Here is a 17,310-nt window from a genome sequence, read left to right as displayed (position 1 = left end):
CCACTGAGAGTTGTGAAAGCATCAGCTAGATCAAGACCACCTTAAAATCAGGGAACTTAGAATATGCGTTGCACAAGATGTCAAGAGTAAGGACCTGAATGATCTGCATCTTGTGATGTGTTTTTGCTAATTGTGTGGAGTGGTGTTGCACTTCTGAATGCAGAGAATGCATTAAACTCAAAACAACTGATATCCCAAACAGAAAAAATTATTAAAAAAAAAATCCATTCTTGCAATGGAACTGAATCAGAAATCAGTGAATTTTACCTTGTTTTTTAGACTTGCACTGATCTTTACAATACTTTTAAGAATCGGGCAGTTTCTATTTAGAATTCTGAGGCTTCCAGTTTAGGGAGATTTTGGCTTCAGCGCTGGGGTGTGTATATATATATTCTAGTTTTTACACTTAGATATAGGAATTCTCAAGTCCATTTCATGCATTTCAATGCCCCCAATACTACTTTTTTTTTGAAGAGTGCTCTGCCATGAGCCTTGAACTGTAAAGGCTGCCAGTATATGACTGAACTGATGTCATTTGTGAGAGGTCATGTTAAGATGTGTAAATGTTAGAATTAACTTACTAGTTATTTGTTCTCGGATGTCACAAATACCTGCACAGAGTAATCAAGTGAAAATTACATTGTGATAAACAGAAAATACTCACCCAAACCCAGTCTTATTTTCTCAAAACAAACAAGCATAGCCCCAAAACCTACCTCTGACTTTCTTTTCCCAGAATACACTGTTGTTACTCCAGTTTCTCAACAGTGGCTTACTTCTAGTACAAAAAATGCATTTCCAGTGACAATAGTAGACTTGACCATGTGTACAGCAACTCCATCGGGCAGCATCGTGTAAATAGGAGGTGTCTTATCAACCGTAAGTGGAATATGCGCATCTATAAACACAGATGGAAAGGTTTTGACGGAGGGGCGATGCCTGGGTATGTCCCCGGGTGAGACGTGGTTGCCCCTGCTGACAGATGCAGGGCAAACGCCATCCTGTGGTGCTTTTTGTAAGTAGGCTGTCGCTGGTTCTGTGAGCGCTGTGGAACTCTGATTCAGTGCACTTCCACGGTGTGATCTTTATCCCGGCCCTACTCCGAGATGAGCACGAGCTAGCAATGTAGGCAGGAATTCAAGCCTGAAGCCTTTAAATCTGTTTAGGTCTAGATTGCATAACATCAGTCTTCTCTGTACTCTTTGAGACTGTAAAATGTCTCAAGCAGGATTTCATTGTCTATATGTTTGTGTCTGTATAGATAATGATGGCCAGGAAAACAATAAAGGGAAACATATGCTTTGTACTGGAATTTTATTTATTGCATATGGTGGCAAAAATGGTGCCTCGGTGAACATACTGCACTGGTGATGAACTTTGATTTGATTAAATGAAATGCACCATATGGTGCGGAATGCTGCTGTTCCACTTGCTTGTTTTGCATATACTTACATCCTCTTCTTTCTGATACTGTATGAGGGTGGGAAAGGTATTAAGTTGGTTAATATAAAATTCCTGATTTATAATACTTGATCTGCATTTTACTGGATAAATATTTGCATCTATAAATAATTAAACTTACAGTTTTTCTTGGGAATGAACTGATTATGTCTTAATATTTGCATCTGTAACTTTGCATTTGCAAGGACAAACATGAAGGCTAGGCTGAAGGTTGCCTGAAAATCTGGTCTTGCATATTCTATGAAAAATATTACTCACATTTCTCACAGGTGAATAAACTGCATGCATGGATGAATCTAGTTAATTCAATCGTTTAATAAACCTAGAATCCCAATGAGGTTATAACAAATCCCTCTGGCATCGTGGAGTTATGAGCAAGATGTACAAAATTATATGTAAGCAGAAGAACTCTTTCTGAATTTGAGAAGTCTTTTGCACATTATTTTTTTGTTCTGTTCACTACAGGAAATAACTTCTCAGTGGCTCACTCATGATCAATTATTGTTTGATGGCAATATCTGGGGTCAATTTGCGTCTGAATAGATTTTTTTTTCCATTTGGATAGTTTGTTTTTGAAACAATTAGGTAGCACTAGGACAGATGCCTCTCTCTTAATTTCCCTGTGAGAAAGAAGTGAAGTAGAAATTTCTGCAGCTACCTTGTCGGGGAGCAGCACCTTATCATAAGCTGCCCCATTTTCAGATGTTAAACACGTGTGGATCCTGGATCAGAACCAATTCTCTAGTTAGAAACACAGGAATTGCAAGCTGACAAGGACTGACTGATTTAGCAAAGCAACTGGAACTGATATGACTGGATCAATCTAATGATGAATGCTAATTTTAAGGTTGCTGTACTCTGAGCTATAATCTGGACAACTAAGCAATGTGAAGCCTGGTCAGTTCGTGGATGCTAAACCTTCTAGGAAAGAAATATCAGTCAGAAAATGATAATTCCACATTAGGAATTTTGCTGCATTTTGATACAGAACCAAAATCCTAGGTTAGTGATTGTGTTGCCCTTTTTCAATATCATGAATGTATTGTTATTTTACAGGTATTCACAGGAGAGGATACCCACTCTAAGAAACCTAAATATGTTGGAAGGGGTATATATTTTCAGGTGAAAAAGCAGACACTGAGACTACATGTTATCATGAAGAGATCCTACCGTATGTTCAGGAAAATAAATCTGTTGTTCTTCACAGGTTCTGAAATGGGGAACAAGTTCTGCCTTCATTTTACACTGAATTAAATTTAAAAAAGCAGATAAAGCCATGCTGAGTGATGTAAATCTCCTCTTTCAGAGATGCACATGTAATTTTAGAAATATACCTGGAATACAGTAGCAGAAACTGTTACTCAAAATTCTCAATTAGTGAAGTTCTGTGGAGCTGAGGAAAAAATAATGAAGCTGAAGAAAAAGGTGATTGATAAGAAGACTTACCACTGAATATACTCCTGTATAAAACTGTAATTTTATTAATAGGTGGAGGAGGATAAAATCCATGAAATGGCAGCTAAATACGTGGAAAGCCATATACTCTGCCCTGGTTTAGAAGATCACAAGTATATGAAATTGGAATGTAGCTGAATTGATTGTGACCTTACATTCATTATACTTCAGCACTGCTGGCAGAATCCCTTCTAACCAAATATGCATAACATGCTTGCTTAGCACTTTCACAAAACCTTGAGTTTATAATGACAATTAAAGCACATCTTTTCCAATAATTACACAATCTGAATTGGTCTGTGCTAAAAAGCTTTAAAAAAACTTAAATTCCACATTTTATTATCAAAAATCCACTTAATTATAGGTAATCTCTGACTCTGTATGCCACCTGTATTAGCATTTATATTCCTCATTGAGTCTGCTCAATATAATTTTCTGTTTATTGTTGAGAACATATTTCAAGAATATACCTGCAATCTCATGTAGGCCATGACTGGCATCCAGCCAAGCACTTAATTTATCTGTGCCTTATCTTATGTAGTCCATAAAAGAGTAGCAGAGTGAAGAGCAAACATTCTACATGATGAAGGGTCAAGGCAACAGTTTGAAGAAGCACCGGCTTGTTGTCATCGGCCTCTTCATAGGATTCTTTTAGAATCCTATTTCTTTTTAGAAAGGAAGACCTGGTTTCCCTACCCACTTCTGGAGGCTGGGTACTGTCCTGCAAAACTTGCTTCCTCACAGAAAGAGGTTATCTGAGAGGGGAGTGTTCTCAATTCTGGGCTGTTCACCATTTGGAAGAGGCAGTCAGGTAGAATGTATTTCTTTCTGGACTTTTTCTTTTGCCCATTAATTGTTTTCCTCACTAGGCTATTATGTTGGTAAAATATTTATAAACATTATGATGAAAATTGGCAGGAAATGAATTCACACAGTGTTAGTACCTTTTGATTTTTTTTTCCCAGGTCTTTGAAACACTGCTGTGGTTTTGGCTTGCCTCTCTGTTCTTGCTATCCTTTTCTGTCACACTCAGTAATTGGCCTAATAAAAGGCAGAAACAAGAATTTATTACACCCTGGGCAATACTTGAAATAAACTTTATTTGCTGGAGCAGCACTTTTTACCTATTCACTGCTGTATATTTTGACATTCCTTCTAAATATTGAATTTTACTTTATTAAAAGTTAAATCTTGGCTTTTTTGTGATTGCTGCTGTTTTTGCAGTTTCTTAAGCAGACTAGTACATATATAAACATATCATTTTAATGAAGCTTTTGGAGAAACAATACAAGCTGTGGTTATATCCACTTCATTATTGTCATAATCCACAAAAATAGTGTGAATGAAAGACTAGCTTCTATGATACCTTGTAATTTGGTTTTGGAATAATGTCTGTGATTAATTGAGAGAACAAAGATGAGAGCTATTCAAGTTTTCATACCTTTTTCAATCTTAGGATTTGATGAAAGCTTCCTCAAGTAAATTATTTAAGGTTACTTGCAAGAGTATGAAAGTAGTAGCAATAAAGCCAGGTTAGATTGTTATGATGTAATTTCCACTTTTGAATCTGGGTTTCTTCCACATACTAGGTGGTAAAATCATAAACATTTTGTTTGTTTTTTGTTTTCTAAAAAGGCCTTAAGAAATAGCAATGCGTCATCCTGGAACTGTTTATGCAGGAATTTTTATTCTTTGAAATCTTCCAGTGTTAAAGCAACAAGAAAACATTTATCATGTCCTTTGGTGGAATCTTATTACACTTGTTATATATGTAAACTGATATTCTTTGATGCCAGCACGTTGCCCATACAGAGAAATCTCTGCACAATTAAATGAAAGGAAAAAGAAAAGGACTAAATAAAAAGTAATAGTTTTCTCTTATCTGATTAGAATTAAATACATTAATAAATTGTCTGGTAACACAAATAGGCAATAATACAAAAAATCTACATTGTACATTATTTCAAGAAAAATAACTTCATTTGAATACAAAAGGATAAATACACTTTTTGTCCTATAGCCACTCTTGTACAGTAGGTGAACACAGCATCTTACTGATGCAGTGCTTCTAAGGTATACAAGGATATGACTGGCTTGAGTTTTATTGAGGGGGCTGTTACACATGTGCATCACTAACATCAGACAAAGAAATCTTTCAACCAACAAGGGTTACAGAGCAACGTTCACTAAAGCACAGGTTGGGAAGGATTTGGGGACTGAAGCAGGCCAATATGGCAGCTTTTACAGATTTCCTTATACCCACAATGCACTGACAGCAAAGAATGCCTTTATTTGGTCGGTCCACACACTGGGCAGAGGTACAGTAGCGCACCATATAGGAGTAGCAAATGTTGTTTAAATTCTCTTCCCATTCTGGGGGCCGTCAAAGCCGTTTCAGTCCTGTGTAAGCTTTGCAGCCAGCATTGATTGATTTGACAGAACAGGCAGCTGCCAACGTGTCTCGAGTCAGAGATGAACAGTCTTGACTCAGAGCCCTGTCCATAACTGATTGATATGGCTTAGTTCAGTTAGGCCTTCTTAGTCTGTATGTGGTTATTTTTTCTCTCCTTTTTCCTTTTTAGATTTCGGTAGCAAACGCTTGGGTGTTGTCCAGTTTTCGTGTGGCACGTTCATTTGAAGCAGTCTGAGTGTGATGCCATCCAGCACACGGAGCCTACCACGTGCAGAGTCCCGCTGCTGCCAGAAGAGCAGTCAGCAGTATGAGAGGCCTGTGTGCCATTGACCCCTGGCCCGAGTTCTGGCCGCAGCCTCCTGGATCCCTCTCACACTTCAACTTCTCGCACAAAATGCCAGTGTAAGCCGGAGGGCACTGGCACCGCACGTTGTTGATGCACGTCCCGCCGTTCTGGCAGTGCAGTAGTTCATTGTCACATACGTTTGCTGCAAGATAGCAGGGGAGGGAGGGAAAGAAAAGCAGAATAAATATAAGTTCATCTACAGGTGAAACTGCACTAAAACCAGAATGAAAGCCCTACCTCCTTCCTCGTCCTGCGACATATAAACAGGGGATGTGTTTTTTCAAACACTTGAATTTTTATTTTACTTGATATTTTTTCATCCTTTATTTTTTAAGACTGTAGTCTTGGAGAACTGTCTTGGCCACTTAAGACCACTGACTATGATATTAATTATTTTATATGAATGATTAATTAATAACAAAATAATACGAATACTAATACATTCCTTGTACCATCTTTATAGTTATTACTGAATTGAAACTAGGTGGGTGTGTTATTATTTGAAAGGGGAAATATATCTAGAGCTTTTGGAAACCATGACCAGTGGTTACAAATGCAATATGGCTTTGCTAAACTAAAACGATCTGCATGAGAAGGCAAGGTTTTATAACCAAGAACTGCATGTATTAATGATCTGAAAAAATTATGCAAAAAAGATAAGGCAAGCACAGGCAGGAAATTCAGCATGCTATTGGATGAGGGTTATATGGAATACACATCTGGGAAAAAAGATAATGTTATTTCCATTATAGATCAAATATTTCATCTTAATTAGATTTGCTACTTTGGTTCATGGCATCTTAAAGCTATCTTAGATATTGTAACCTGATAACTTCAGAGATCAGGCTGCATAATGTTATAGTATTTGACAAATTGACAGCTTTACTTTGTATTACTTAATTGAGGTATTTCATGGGTAAAAATGCAGAGGTATGAGAAACATACTAATTAAATGTATCAATCTGTGTTTTAATCCAGATTATCACTGGAATATGTGCTGGATTAAGCTCTGCCTTCCATAGGAGAGGCAGTTTTAGAGAAGACCTTGAACCTATCTAGGTAGAATGTAACAGTAAAAATTTTAACTCAGAGAATTAGGGAAAAGATTATTTGGTTTAGAAGGAGACTCAACATTATGCTGTTTATGTGTACCTTAGCCTGGAAATACCCTAAATAATTCAGAATAGGGAAAATATTGTTAATTTTACTTTAAACATTACTGTTTATTGCTACAAAAAAGTACAATTTTACAAATATTAATTCACTTATTTTCAAAGGCAACCCAAATATCACAAGAATTACATTTGAAATAGTCCAAGTTCTTAAGTGATGCAATTCTACATAAATCTGTACCATTTTAGTGCCCCAGTAACCTCACTGGTAATCTTATCTGTCCTGGTTTGCTTTCAGAAAAATAATTTTCTCACTCTAGAAGGACTCTCTGACAAATGCTTTGTCATGTTCTGCATCCAAGTGGGACAAATAATAATGCAGTGTGTTAGAAACCTGTAGATGCAATTGAGAGAGAACAGTTAAATAATTATTTCTTTTAGTGATTCCTTTTGCAATCAGAGATTTTTACTAAGAGCTACGGATTTAATATTGTTGTCCAGTTTCCGAATTGTAATGGAAAACTTTGAATATTAAGGTACAACAAACAACACGTTGATGATGACCCTAGATCTGAATTTTAATCTTAATGTTCTATATATGCATTACAAAAAGTAGTGTTTCTCTTATGTATAAGAAACAGTAGGTCATCACCTAATAAATGTGATGAGATTAACAACCCAGAAAATGTAACAGTAACAGGCAGAAAAAATGAAATGTCTTTGAAAAGTCAATATTTGTATTGCAACTCTTATAACTGAGACTATGTATCTTTGATGTTGACTTTATTATTCATATTGTATATATTTAGCTGTCTCAATATGCAAAATCAAAGTACTTTATCTGATGGTACAGCTACTGAATCTACATGTTCTAGACTAGTCATTGCTGGGATGCTTCCTACAGTTCAGGCAATGAAAATGGTGAAATATCTGTCCCATCAACATAGACCATTGTTTGCCTTCACTGAGTGGGATTCAATAGTTCATTAAATCCCACTTAAACAGCAAATGAGATGTTTCACATTTTTTGCCTGGAATAATTTATCCAAATTTTCCTAAGCATTAAGTAAACAATATTTATTTATTATAAAACAAATACCTTCCCTATTTTTAAACTTATTTTGATGGCTATAGCCTGTTATTCTAAGAGGCCCTTAGCCCAGATGTGGTTTTTAGTAAGAAGCTGCTGAAGTGGTGTTTTGCTCCATGCTGGCTGTTCTGCCTGACACACTAATGTGGGCTGCTAGCAAATGCCTCTAAACATTGCTGTCTACAAAATTCTGGATACAACATTATAGATGCTGATTTCTAAATCAGACCATTTCTTTCTCATTAGAACGTTTTTAAAATGTACTTATTGAAGGGATGGATCAAAGGCTTCATCGCTATTCCTGCATCCTTTTAAGTGTTTGCCCACATTAAGGTAAAACAGGTAGATTTTATTGTTCTGAGCAAACGACTGTATAGCTGAAAATTCTAGAACTGTTAATCTCGTATTGTCACAGCTTTCTTTTTCTTAATTTTGTGCTTGTATCTTTCTTGCACACACACATGTATGCACATATATGTATCAAGTAGATGGCATTTGTGATTTGGAAGTTAAATGAAACAATTCTGAAAAAGTTATGAAATCCCATTATTTATTTTTTGCCAATTTTGTTTTAATTTTATTTTAACCAACTCTAATACCATTTTTACCTTCCTGAAAGCATGGTCAGGATTACTTTTAAAACTTTAATATTAAGTAATTATGTTTATTCAGTTTAGGAATTGGATTAGCTACAGATAATGAGTGTAGAACATCAGCAGCACAAAGGAAAGTACTTTCACTGGAAGTTGAAATAAAATTTATGCTTTAAAAGTAGTCGGCATCCTGCCAAGTCCAAAGCAAGGCAAGTATATTAGTTGTTGTTATGAAAATTAACAGTGTTTCTAATCTTAACACAGTATTTTTCTAAAATACATGTTATAAAACATTTCATTTCACAAGAAGCTCTAGGCTTTACCCAGAGAAGGCAGTGACCCAGGAGCTGCTGAGAAGGGCAGGAAGGGTCAGGGCCTTGCTGCCCCTTGCTCTGTGCTGAAGGCCAAGGGGAGTGGCTGCAGCTGGTGCTGGTGGGCACAGGTAGGGCTGGTGGCATGTGCCAGCATGTGCCTGGCCATTGGCTTCTTTGTTTCCCCAAGCAGCAGCAGCAGCCAGCCTGGCAATCCAGGGCTTTTCTGCCTGTTGTACCCCTTCTACTTCTCCTGCCTGCCATCACCCTGCCCCTTATGCTCCAAACAGTGAAATGTTGCCTCCACTGCAGAGATGTGTTGAACCAGCTCTGCCTTATCTTCACCATCACAAGTAATGAAAATGAGTTGGAACTCATGTGAACAGCATCAGGTATCAAGTTCTGATCAAAGAATGAAACACAGAAAAGTCATGCAAATAAAAGACCTAATTCTGAAGTCATCACACATCACTATTAAGACCTGTGTGCCTGATCTAGCTGTGAGGTTGCTGACAGGCCTTCATTAATTAGAAGACAGAACATCAAACTGATCACTTACAAAACAGAACAGAGATATCTATTTGGAGAGATTTGCAGGCTTTTTTGGGGGATTTCTGAGCACAGTCTCCAGCTCTGTGCTACTGTGGGAAGTGAAATATTTAAAGCAAAATAAAGGAAATAGGTTTTAACTTATTTTCACAATTCATCAATTTACAATCTAACTATTGTCTGATTATGGGATCCTTAAAATACTACATAAAAGAGATAGAAAAAAAGCACATGGAAATGGATGGCCATTTGGATGGCTATTTGAAGCTTTTCTGTCCTTGGGACTACCTCCCCCTCCCCCTTCCCACTCAAGAAACCTCTGAAATTACTTGATACTTCTGAAATGGAATAAAAAGGGAAAACAAGAGGAAAATACCAGTCTTTGAGACTGCTCAAGTGGTTCAAGGGGTAAATGATGTGCTAGTATTTCATAGAATTTATATCGGTATTTAATGAAATATTGAGAGTAAGACTGTTTGACAAATGTCTACTTTCCTCTTAAACGTTCAAATCTGAATAATACATGAAAATTTCTGAGTCTCTCCAAAACTCAGCTTTAATACCTTTGCAGCTTCTTGAAAGCAAGGAGTTTAGACAACTGTGGCTGATTTTTAGTTCTGAAGCAGCGATACAGAGAGGGAAGCACAACTGCAAAGCATTGTTCTCTTTGATCTGGAGGGGCACCTCAGGCACAAGATTGTGCTGCTGGCTTAATGGTCTTTCTGAGCACTGTGTCTGGGCAGCTTCAGAGCACATGCACAAGGCTTTTGGTCTGCTGCTGTTCAGACAGAAAAACAGTGTGCTACTGAACTTAAATACAGTTTTACTTAGACTCCTGTCTTTCCCAAAAGCCATCCAAGCACAGAGAGAATACATTTTGTACGTTTCTTTGTGCTACCTTTATTTTTGTACAACTTGCCTACAGTAGCATCTGTGGGACAGGCTTCTGACTTAAAAAAAAAAACCCACATATTCAAAAGCACAACTTTTTTGAGCTGGGATAGGTGGTGGTTATTTTCTGCATTGAAATTTTCATTTATGATGACATTTTATTGTTTGTGGGCACACTATAAAGATTATTAATGAAAAAATCACAGAAAGATAACTTTTTATTAGAGGTCCTTGCTTCCTTTCTTGAATTCTGAAGACTTTAATTTCAAGCCATGTTTTCTATGTTCTCTTCCATCACTATTTTTCTTCCATGTGCTCTTTTTGTGGCATCATTTGTTACAGCCTTCTCTCTTCCTCTCTCTCTTTTTAAAACCATTCCTTTACTTTTCTCCTTTTTGTTTCCCAGATCATGAGTATTATCATCCCTGGACAAGTTGGTGGGTTGACAGCTCTGAATATATTATACAGCATTTTTGTCTTTTCTAAAGCACTCGATGGCAGGCTTTGACCCTACTTGTGCTGCAGTGAATTTTCCACACTGTTTGTCAGTGGTTTGTGTGACTGGCACCACTGAAGTCATGAGAATTTTTTGACCTTGGATTCTACCCATTATTCATAACTTTGAGAGTGTGCAGGTCTTGTGGCTGAAGAAATTATTTTTGGCTGTTTCTTTCTCTAATGCATTTGTTTCCTTGGTACTTCTTGAGTAAGGAATGTTACTTGAACTCCTGTGTGAGGAAATTTTCAGCACGCATGCTAACAGAATATTCTGTCTGCACAAGTGAGTAAAAATCCAAGCACAGTGAAACCCATGTTTTCAGTAATGATGTTCATAGGTAGCTTCAATACATGCAGTGGTTGTCTATATATAGAGAGCTGTGAACAGCACATTGAAATGTCATGAAAAGATTAGGAGGCTTCATCTCACTCCATAAATAAGTTCAGTAAATTCAGGCCAAGCACAAGCAATTTCTTGTCAAATACAGAATTAGTTCCTATGAGTAATATGAAGAGTCTGTAACTAACATGCATTATTCTCTAAAAAAGTGATTATTTAATCAATAAATGGTAAAACCAATCACAGAATGTAAAAGAAATTGCACTGAATGAAGAAGCTTGTGTGTATGCCTAATAAGACTATGAACATCTACACATGCATTTAGCAAACATGCACAAGAAAACTTCTGCCATTGGGAAAGCATAAGTAATATTTTCCCTACAATTTGTCAAATAGACAGTAATGGCATTGGGAAATGCAAAACACTTAGCCTCATTCAAATGCAAAGGTGTAAAATTGTTTCCATTTGTATCCAGTTGCATATTCCAGTTGAACATAAATGACTACAATCAAAATATTTTTAAATTGCCAGAGTTAGCAACAACAAAGTGTCTCCATTATTTGGAAACAATCCTAAAAATACAATACACTTGTATTATGTGCTGTATTATGTGGAGCTTCACTGACTCATGAGATTTCACCCATATAAAGCAGATATTAGGGAAGAGGATATAAGGGGATGGGGAAAATTTTTAAGTAGTTTAACCTTTCTTCTGAAAGGTTACAGCTCTGGCTGTTACGGTTAGTGTTGCACAGCATATGACAAAAACTCAAGTTTTTATAACTTAAGTATCATATTCATTTGAATAACCAGTGGGTAATAAATGAGTTGAAGGTTTTGTCACTGACACTTCTTCCCCTGCCTGTCTTCCAATTAGAAGTACTGTTAGATTATTATTAGAATTTTATTTATTGTTACTATTTATATTATTGCCAAATGGCTTTACAATGTTTTGCTACCATGCACACACATCAGTGTTGACCAGACTTCTTCAGTGGTTTTAATCTGCATACATACCTGATTTGAAAAACACCTATTGCTCTTTTAAATGAGATATTCCTAATAATTTCTTTGTTTGGAAGTGACACTAATTCAACATTTGCTGTAGGAGTAAAACTATCTTCGGATACTGTCAAATCAAGACAAGGTAGATGCTTTGATAGCATGAAAAGAAAACTGGTTTGCACTTATCTACCAAAGCACATACTCAAGAAAAAAATAAATCACTGTAGACAGGTACAAGCCTAAAGTGTATCTTAGTGTGTCAAAATTATGGTCATAAAATGACACCCATTAATACAAAGATCTCTGGTGCAAAGTTGAAACAATGTTGTGATTAATTATATTGCCAGCAATACAAGGAAACAAACATTGACCAAGTGAGAGTAGTTTCTAAAGGCAGACATCTCCATCTTGACTTGTCTTAGAAATGCCTGGTAGAAGCACAATTGAAATGAAAATTTTTTAATCAAACCTATTTTATTAAGTTACCAGAGAGTAAATCAATAGGGGGTAATGGAGATACTGTGTCCACTGAAGATTTCCAGTAGATTATTTAGATTGTTTACCTGTGTGTAATTTCTGTTCTTTCTGCAAAACCCTCACTTCAAAGCTAAGCCAGTTCTAATCACATTGCAGGTGAAGTCTTCAGAGTTTCTACATGAAGATGCAGCTATGATTCAGAGTTCTGGCCAGCACACAGCCAGAGAATGGATGGTAATTCCTCTCTCCTGTAAATGGGTACCAATTTATCCTGGCATCCACATGGGTAAGCTTAATTGATTAAGTTTCACTACTGAAAGTGCAAAATCCTCTACAGAATAATTTTTTTTTTTAAACCATGGTATAAGGGTAGCAGAGGTAGAAAGTCACTGTTTTTCACAGGTTGTGTCTGTGCTTTCTCATTTTTCATCTCTAAAATCCGTGGATTAAATTAATAAAAGTAATGAGAAGACATACATCAAATCTGTCAAAAGGACAAGAGGGAGAACTGGGTTTTGGAATCGATACTCTTGCATGATGGAGAAGCCGTAGTAGCTTTGGTAGAAACTACACAAGATTGCATATTATAATGGATGAAAACAAATCCAGATTTAGTTATCTAAGAATTTATAGTTGAGCTAATTACTTTCAATCTTCCTTGGTTTCAGGAAATGACTGATTAACCTTTCAAGTTTCCTGATTTCGATGGTTCCAATTTTATACTTTTACAAAAGAGGATGACTCCCAAAGTGGGGGAAAAAATTTCCCTATTCTTTTTATTGCTTTACTTCTGGAGGAGCACCACTGAACTGGTATGTGCCTTATCATATTTTAAGCTAATCTCAGGAGAGCAATAAACTACAACAGAGCTTTACTTGCTCAAAAGGGACTATGTACCCCTATCATTCATATTCCACTTACAAAGCTGTAAGCTGCAGTGCTATTATTTCTGTCTTCCTGGAGAAAAACGAACATCCATACATGATCTGTCTTCTCTTTCCTTAACTAGGAAGAGAAGCAATTGCAACTACAGAGTTTTTTTTGTCTATTGCCAACAGCAAGGTCAGGGTTTGAATGTAACCACTATCAATAAAAACAGGTTAGGCACAAACACTCCTCAGATACAGCAGATGAAGTCATCAAAATGCCCTATGAACAGTTGGGGGATGGGATTTAGTTCTCTAAATCCGAGCAGCTTCTGCCATTAGCAGTGCCAGAGGGCATTTCAGACCTGTGGGAGATTTAAGCTCTGGGAGAGGTGGTGGGAGGCCTGGCAGAGGATGGCCCCCATCTCAGGCAGCTGTTGGGCCCTGGTGTGCTGGCAGGCTCTGGCTGTTGCAGACCCTCCAGCTGAGGCACAGCTTCCCTGCCAGAGCAGCTGTGCGCTGCTGGACACTGTGGAAGCCCCTAAGCCGTGAGCACGACCTGTGAAAAGCCTCATCTGAGGTTCCACAGAGCACCCTTTGCCCACCACTCTGGGAGTGCATTTGGACTTCAGGCCCTTGCCTGTGTCCTTGCCCCTGTGACCTGGTGGGGTCTGCCCATCCTGGCCCTGCAACATTAGACCTCCTGGTACGAGCCCAGACCTGCCTCAACACTGGAGGCTTGTCTGGCAGCCTGCAGGCTCTGAGTGACCCTGTGACTGCCACCAGAGCTGCCCTGCTCCCCTGGTTTGGGTGCTGCAGGAGGGACTGTGTACTGGGGAAACTCCCTGTCCTGCTGTCCCCTACTCCTCTTCCCCCCACACTCCTCTCCTGCTCCTGGCTTCATGACACTTTGTGGAACCTCCATCTGCCATTGCTCCTTAGCAGTGGCACCGGACACCTATGGCCAGGCAGTCCAGTCCTATCCAAAAAACTACCAGGATGGCCTTGCCTGAACAGCAGCACTTTCTGCTTCATGCATGACAAGTGATTACTTCAAACTTCCTAAGAACTATTAAACAGACCTGCAATAAGTATTGCTTTTACAGAGCACAAAAAGACAGGAGAAAGCCTGGAAAGCAAACCAAAGCAGGATCATGCAAAGGTGAGCAATTCAAATACGTGATTATGAATGACATAAAATGTTGAAAGAATCCTTGGCTGCTAGGGTGTTTGACTTGTAATAATGTTATGGACACAAAAGAATGCAAATAGCTTCTCTTTGTTTACAGAGAAAAAAGTTTCTCTTCATGCTATTCTTCCAATGAACATTACATTGAAGACTTTCAGAATCTGTGAACTAGTCCCACACACTTACTACTTTATTTGTCAGCAAAATCAGGCACGATAATCACAACTGAAAATATTTTCCAATGATTTAGGGAATTAGAATTATTCCAATAATTATTTTCCTAAAATTTATAGGCAAGTGGAAAAAGAGAGTGACAGAATGTGTTCTATTAATAATCAGTGCTATTTTAAAGTTATTTGTGATCTAAAATAATATGAATGTTTCAAACTTTCTTCTCACTACTTTGCCCTAAGACCAATTGCATGGGACATATTGAACAATTAGTAAAAAAAAAAAAATCTACTGGAAATGTATGTTATGATCAACTTCTACATAAAACAGCTTTTGTAGTGGAAACATTAGCACTCTTTAATTGCACTGTGATGAATATCAAAGATATTAAAATGGGACAGGTATGTAACTAAAAAAAGGGAGCCACACATATGGAAGTGTGACTTAACCAGTTATGTTACAGTGACCACAAGGAAACATAAAGCCAAGTTTATATTGATATGTCATTATGTGTTCCCTCTGCATGCATTTTTCAAAAGAAAAGTTTAAGATATCAGGATAATGTTCTATAGAAAACCAAAACACCAATGAGCAAAGTTAATGGGATAAAACTTCCGAGGAGATGAACGTGCAGAATTTATGTGAACATTAGTTACAATGTAAAGGCAAAGGTAAAACACTTACATAGTTCTTACAAAATGTATGAAATGAAGGATGGGGCTTTTTTTGTTAAAGTAACAATGCTGCAAATCAGGAGATCTTCTTTCCGAATCTACACTGATTTATTATTTTGAATGTGGGTGAAATGATTCAGAGTGCTTTTGTTGAGTTAGCTCTAGAACAGGGATAAAAACTCTGCCCTGTAGGTCTCTCAGCGCTCTTCAGAGTAAGAGTTGTTATTGCCAGTGAACAATAGAGAAACTGATGCCAAGGAAAGTCAAGAGTTGCCTTTGCTAACAAAAGGAGGGAATGATGCAAGTCCTGTGAATTCCTGCTCTATTTACTAGATTGCACTGTTGATTAGATAAATGCAATAGCAGAGTTATTACTGTTTCCAAGGGAGTTTGCTGACATTAGCTATAAAAAGGTTTATAAACTATGAAGTTTAAAAAAGGACTATGCAATATTGTCTTAAGTGTCATATGTGATTCCACAAGATGTGGAATATTCTGTGGAATATTCTGACAATTAGAAATACCAATGCCATGTATTGTACCTCCTTCTAATCTTACCAATCAAAACTTCAGCAGCTTTATATTCATACAAAAGGAACATGGTAGAGATTTGCAAATGTTTTTTATCCCATCTGCTTTATCTGCCCCTTAAAAATATTACCTCTTATTATCTATTTTTTATTAAAGTAAAAAAAATGACACTAACAGGCAGATTCTTATATCACAATTCCTGTCTGAGATATAATGGATGCTCTTCTGTGAGTGGGATCTTAATTGGCGCTATGCTTTACTTATCCACTCTTATCATCAGAAAACAGCTGACATGTAGCACTCAGTAAAATTAAGAACTAATAAATTAATGTATCAAATAATTAAAGCTATTAACTGCTTCATGCTAGTTTTCATCAACAATATTTATTGCTACAGGCAGACTTGCTTCCGGTATCACTGTGCATTTATCTTCATGACAGAGCAGCCATTAGATGGGAAAACCCAGATAACAAATGCTCACTTTCCAACACAATCTTCTTCAGGCACACCAGTTTTCCTGCAATGTGCCACCCAGGTGTAGCCAATGTGACAGTCTTAGCCTGTGTTTTACCTGAAAACACTTTTAAAAATTGTTTATAATATCACACAATTCAACAAAAATGCCCAAAAGGTGCTCACACCAAACCACAAAATAACTGTCTTTGTTTGTCTAATTATATTGCCTCTTAACAAGATTTAAAAGGCTCTGATTATTTATTTGTCTTTTCAAAAGTGACACTTTGGTAAGTACGCAGGTAGAATTCATAATTCATTATTACACACTGACCAATACAGATGAAGAATGCATACAGGCAACCTACATATTTTTCACAATATTAATTTGCAGGCTACTACTACTAAGTTATTGGAATAGTAACAGAATTGCACTAGTCTAATTTAATCAACCTTAAAGTTTTGCCACAATGTAGAAAAACATCTGAATATCAATAGACCTGGTTTAGACTTAGAAAAAGAGCGCATGGCATGTGTTTGTTACAATTAATGTCTGAAAAGTTCTTTCTTACATGCAAGTGAGCTAAAGATAATGTTTCTAACCATGGATGTTGATAGTGCTTGCTATGACAAAGTGTTAAGATAATTCAGGATATTAAAAAGTCCAGAGTTGAAAGACTCTGGTGAGTAAGAGCTGTTTCCCTCTGAGCTTTATATGGTTCTTGCATTACTTTTGACATGCTGATTAACGTACTTAAATTTCTGTTTATCAATTGTAATGCACAAAGTTGTTAAAATTTAATTATTAATGAAGACTGACATAACCTGGGATCCTTGAGGAATAGATAACGTACAAATGTGATTTCACTTTAAAGTACTTTCTT

The 17,310-nt window shown here is 37.0% G+C and overlaps 1 protein-coding gene across 8 annotated transcripts in view; it reads right to left on the bottom strand.

Moving 5' to 3' along the window:
* Positions 1-2,918: 2,918 nt before the first annotated feature.
* NTNG1 (netrin G1) overlaps positions 2,919-17,310 on the bottom strand; it is a 151,258-nt gene continuing 136,866 nt past the window's right edge. For all 8 annotated transcript variants that reach the window (XM_027667621.1, XM_027667618.1, XM_027667616.1 and 5 more), the window contains one exon: positions 2,919-5,817. In XM_027667621.1, the coding sequence (XP_027523422.1) occupies positions 5,591-5,817 (227 nt within the window). In that variant the 3' untranslated portion in view covers positions 2,919-5,590. The remainder of the gene's footprint in view (positions 5,818-17,310) is intronic.

Source organism: Corapipo altera, unplaced genomic scaffold (genome assembly GCF_003945725.1).
Source record: "Corapipo altera isolate COAL_440 unplaced genomic scaffold, ASM394572v1 360, whole genome shotgun sequence".
Taxonomy (NCBI): Eukaryota; Metazoa; Chordata; class Aves; order Passeriformes; family Pipridae; genus Corapipo; species Corapipo altera.
This window is presented reverse-complemented; position numbering and strand designations above follow the sequence as displayed.